This window comes from Sinocyclocheilus anshuiensis, unplaced genomic scaffold (genome assembly GCF_001515605.1).
Source record: "Sinocyclocheilus anshuiensis isolate Anshui unplaced genomic scaffold, SAMN03320099.WGS_v1.1 scaffold3481, whole genome shotgun sequence".
Lineage (NCBI taxonomy): Eukaryota > Metazoa > Chordata > Actinopteri > Cypriniformes > Cyprinidae > Sinocyclocheilus > Sinocyclocheilus anshuiensis.
The window spans coordinates 62,084-67,221 of NW_015555708.1; the positions used below are offsets into that span (position 1 = coordinate 62,084).

At 47.7% G+C, this 5,138-nt stretch overlaps 1 protein-coding gene across 1 annotated transcript in view; it reads left to right on the plus strand.

Moving 5' to 3' along the window:
- Positions 1–5,138, plus strand: part of LOC107671824 (vacuolar protein sorting-associated protein 13B-like) — a gene marked incomplete at its 5' end in the record, with an annotated part of 115,965 nt that overhangs the window by 60,439 nt on the left and 50,388 nt on the right. The window contains 3 exons of the mRNA XM_016464809.1: positions 154–357; positions 4,041–4,167; positions 4,796–4,939. Coding sequence (XP_016320295.1) covers positions 154–357; positions 4,041–4,167; positions 4,796–4,939 — 475 coding nt within the window. The remainder of the gene's footprint in view (positions 1–153; positions 358–4,040; positions 4,168–4,795; positions 4,940–5,138) is intronic.

Here is a 5,138-nt window from a genome sequence, read left to right on the forward strand (position 1 = left end):
TCTCTGAGTGTGTGTGTGTGTGTGTGTGCGCGCGCGCATGTGTGTCTCTGAGTGTGTGTGTGTGTGTGCGTATGTGTCTCTGAGTGTGTGTGTGTGTGTTACAGTTCTGCTGCAGCACTGATCACACCTCAACTCTCTCTCTCTCTTTCTCAGACGGGCGCTGAATCTGGGCGTTCTGCGTGACCCGGGGTCAGAGGTCGAGGACCGTCAGTATCAGATTGACCTCCAGTGCATCAACATAGGCACGGCTCACTGGGGTGACCTGCGGCCGGAGCGCGAGGGCCCGACGAGCGGCTCTCCTGCAGATGGTGAAAGGAGCTCCCAGAATCCCGCGCTGGAGTGGAACATGGCCAGTAGGTGAGCGGTGCACTAGAGCACTCTGGGTAACTGACTGACAGCATGAGCTCATTAACACTGATTGATCCAGTCGATGCTGGAGATGAAACCAGAGATGCAGTGAGACAGCAGAGACCGGCGTGAATCCTGATATGAAGAAAATCATAAGCGCAGTATGGCTTAATGCCATTATGAAATCACAAAGGCTGCAATTGAATTAAATATATGCATTGTGGGTTTCAGTGTGAAGTACAGAAATGTGTTCATTTACACAAACATGTAGTTTATAAAACGTGTATTTAGAAACACGACATTTGACATGATTTAGAATGAGAAGTGCTTATTAAGCTGTTGCTAACAAAACAGAAGCTGTAACATCCCAAACTTGATGGTTTCATGTTTGAAAATTAATTTACAGTTATAATAATAATTATTAAATACTCAGGTTTTTTTTATTTTGCAGTTCAGTAGTATTACAATAGTAATACATTTCTTTTTTTACAACTTTTATTAATAATAATAATAATAATCACAATAAAAATCATAATAATTATCATTATTTTACATTCATATTGATAAATAACCACAATATGATTTTTGGGCCATATTTTGCAGCTCTACAAACAAGCACAGCAAACCTGGAGCTCTTTAAAATTATTTTTAATTCACAATCGCTGTATTTATCAGTAAAACTGTGACGTCCGGTGAGTTTTGAGATCTCCAGAACAGACTCGTGTGTCTCTCTGTGGTCCTGTACTGTCATTTCTGGACGGCCGAGGACTTGAAGACCAACACCGTTTGTGCAGCAGACCAGCCCAAGATCACATGATCCCCTGACAGGAAGTAGAATATGCCTGCTAGTCATGAGCGTTAGCCGCGGAGGTCTCTGCTGTACGGGTGGGTTACAGCGCAGATCATGTGATCTCTCTGGCACCTGTTCAGGTAACAGGATCTTCAGCGGATACGCTCCAATCGTGTGCCGGCAGTAATCCCAGAGTTCCCTCTGTCTAATCCACTGCCCACCATAAATATTAGAGCGTCGCTGTTTGATTGTTTTAATAGTAGCAGATGTGGCACCTTATAAAGCGCCGCGTGTTTGTTTTACTGCCCACAAATGTTCCAGAGATCCGATTGGAGTTCATGTGTGGGAGTGGGAGCGTGGGAGCCGTGTGAGAGTGTGTTTGTGTGTGTGTGTGTGTGTGTGTGTGTTTGTGTGTGTGTGTGTGTGTGTCTCTGTGTGTGTGTGTGTGTGTGTCTCTGTGTGTGTGTGTGTGTGTGTCTCTGTGTGTGTGTGTGTGTGTGTCTCTGTGTGTGTGTGTGTGTGTGTCTCTGTGTGTGTGTGTGTGTGTGTCTCTGTGTGTGTGTGTGTGTGTGTCTCTGTGTGTGTGTGTGTGTGTGTCTCTGTGTGTGTGTGTGTGTGTGTCTCTGTGTGTGTGTGTGTGTGTGTCTCTGTGTGTGTGTGTGTGTGTGTCTCTGTGTGTGTGTGTGTGTGTGTCTCTGTGTGTGTGTGTGTGTGTGTCTCTGTGTGTGTGTGTGTGTGTGTCTCTGTGTGTGTGTGTGTGTGTGTCTCTGTGTGTGTGTGTGTGTGTGTCTCTGTGTGTGTGTGTGTGTGTGTCTCTGTGTGTGTGTGTGTGTGTGTCTCTGTGTGTGTGTGTGTGTGTGTCTCTGTGTGTGTGTGTGTGTGTGTCTCTGTGTGTGTGTGTGTGTGTGTCTCTGTGTGTGTGTGTGTGTGTGTCTCTGTGTGTGTGTGTGTGTGTGTCTCTGTGTGTGTGTGTGTGTGTGTCTCTGTGTGTGTGTGTGTGTGTGTCTCTGTGTGTGTGTGTGTGTGTGTCTCTGTGTGTGTGTGTGTGTGTGTCTCTGTGTGTGTGTGTGTGTGTGTCTCTGTGTGTGTGTGTGTGTGTGTCTCTGTGTGTGTGTGTGTGTGTGTCTCTGTGTGTGTGTGTGTGTGTGTCTCTGTGTGTGTGTGTGTGTGTGTCTCTGTGTGTGTGTGTGTGTGTGTCTCTGTGTGTGTGTGTGTGTGTGTCTCTGTGTGTGTGTGTGTGTGTGTCTCTGTGTGTGTGTGTGTGTGTGTCTCTGTGTGTGTGTGTGTGTGTGTCTCTGTGTGTGTGTGTGTGTGTGTCTCTGTGTGTGTGTGTGTGTGTGTCTCTGTGTGTGTGTGTGTGTGTGTCTCTGTGTGTGTGTGTGTGTGTGTCTCTGTGTGTGTGTGTGTGTGTGTCTCTGTGTGTGTGTGTGTGTGTGTCTCTGTGTGTGTGTGTGTGTGTGTCTCTGTGTGTGTGTGTGTGTGTGTCTCTGTGTGTGTGTGTGTGTGTGTCTCTGTGTGTGTGTGTGTGTGTGTCTCTGTGTGTGTGTGTGTGTGTGTCTCTGTGTGTGTGTGTGTGTGTGTCTCTGTGTGTGTGTGTGTGTGTGTCTCTGTGTGTGTGTGTGTGTGTGTCTCTGTGTGTGTGTGTGTGTGTGTCTCTGTGTGTGTGTGTGTGTGTGTCTCTGTGTGTGTGTGTGTGTGTGTCTCTGTGTGTGTGTGTGTGTGTGTCTCTGTGTGTGTGTGTGTGTGTGTCTCTGTGTGTGTGTGTGTGTGTGTCTCTGTGTGTGTGTGTGTGTGTGTCTCTGTGTGTGTGTGTGTGTGTGTCTCTGTGTGTGTGTGTGTGTGTGTCTCTGTGTGTGTGTGTGTGTGTGTCTCTGTGTGTGTGTGTGTGTGTGTCTCTGTGTGTGTGTGTGTGTGTGTCTCTGTGTGTGTGTGTGTGTGTGTCTCTGTGTGTGTGTGTGTGTGTGTCTCTGTGTGTGTGTGTGTGTGTGTCTCTGTGTGTGTGTGTGTGTGTGTCTCTGTGTGTGTGTGTGTGTGTGTCTCTGTGTGTGTGTGTGTGTGTGTCTCTGTGTGTGTGTGTGTGTGTGTCTCTGTGTGTGTGTGTGTGTGTGTCTCTGTGTGTGTGTGTGTGTGTGTCTCTGTGTGTGTGTGTGTGTGTGTCTCTGTGTGTGTGTGTGTGTGTGTCTCTGTGTGTGTGTGTGTGTGTGTCTCTGTGTGTGTGTGTGTGTGTGTCTCTGTGTGTGTGTGTGTGTGTGTCTCTGTGTGTGTGTGTGTGTGTGTCTCTGTGTGTGTGTGTGTGTGTGTCTCTGTGTGTGTGTGTGTGTGTGTCTCTGTGTGTGTGTGTGTGTGTGTCTCTGTGTGTGTGTGTGTGTGTGTCTCTGTGTGTGTGTGTGTGTGTGTCTCTGTGTGTGTGTGTGTGTGTGTCTCTGTGTGTGTGTGTGTGTGTGTCTCTGTGTGTGTGTGTGTGTGTGTCTCTGTGTGTGTGTGTGTGTGTGTCTCTGTGTGTGTGTGTGTGTGTGTCTCTGTGTGTGTGTGTGTGTGTGTCTCTGTGTGTGTGTGTGTGTGTGTCTCTGTGTGTGTGTGTGTGTGTGTGAGTGTGTGTGTGTGTGTATGAGTGTGTGTGTGTGTCTGTTGTCTGCAGCACTGCACTGGTTCTCCTGCACTGAGAGTGAGTGAGTGTCAGTGAGCTGCTGTACATCAGTTCATTGTCCTGCTTCAGCTTCATCTGTTTATATTTCTGATGTTCTGATAAACACCATTAATGATGTTTATTTGCGTTTTGAGTTTATAGAGTGTATGACATGATCCGCTGTGGCTTTTTGTTTGTTTATGAGATATTGCTGAAGGTTTGATGATGTTTTGAGCTCTGTGAGACTCACTGTAGTGTATGTGTGTGTGTTTGCAGCATCCGCCGGCAGCAGGAGAAGCGAGTGATCCTGTCTCCGATCATAACGGATTTCTCTGTGCGGATCACAGCAGCTCCAGCTGTAATTTACCGGAAGCCTCTGTCAGCGGATCACGGCCCAGCCGAGGTACACGTCTGTGTGTGTGATGATTCAGTGACGCTCTGTCTTCTGTCAGATGGTAGCGTGTGTGTATGTTCAGGAAGCTGCGGGACACTGGAGTGTTTTGGGAAGTTGGAGCTGCTGGAGAAGCTGAAGCCGCTGCTCAAGCGAGACAAACAGTTTCTCGGTTGTTGCACAGTAATGCTTTTGCCGTGTGTTTGTTTGCTTCAGTGAAGTGTTGACGTCAGCTCCATATTTGACCTTAAATACTGAAAATCACTAAACAAACAGCCACTGGTTTCACTTTACACAAACCTGGACAGAAAAGCCGTCCAGAGACCATCTGACCTGCAGGTTTAGAGCGTCAGGGCGGTTATAGTGTCTGGAGATTTAAACACCTGTTTTCACCAAACGTGTTCATCAGACGCGTGATGAATGGTTAGCGTTAGCAGCTTTAATATCCAGTGTGTCACAGGTGTGTGTTTCTTAGCAGCTTCAATCGTGGCTCATCCAATCAGCTCTCAGTTAAACTCCCATGATTCTCTCCGTCAGTGTTCTGTGTTTGATGATCGGCTGTACATCTGTTAAAGCTTTAAAAATGAAAAGTACAGTGCAAAATAAAGTGAGTAAATGACAGTCGTGCCTCTGTCTGCAGGAAGTGGTGGTGTGTGGCCACAGTCTGGAGATGAACGTGACGTCCAGTCTGGAGCTGTTTCTGAGCGCGGCTCAGGTTCAGTTACTGCAGCAGCTCCTGCAGGCCAACGTTGGACTGACGAGTGTCGACGAAACCACAGCGGACGTACGGCAACACACACACACACACACACACACACACCCACACACACACACACCCCCACACCCACTCTCTCTCTCTCTCTCTATCTATCACTCACTCACACACACACACACACTCTCTCTCTCTATATCTCTCTCACTCACTCACTCACTCACTCTCTCACACACACACACACACACACACACACACCCACACCCACACA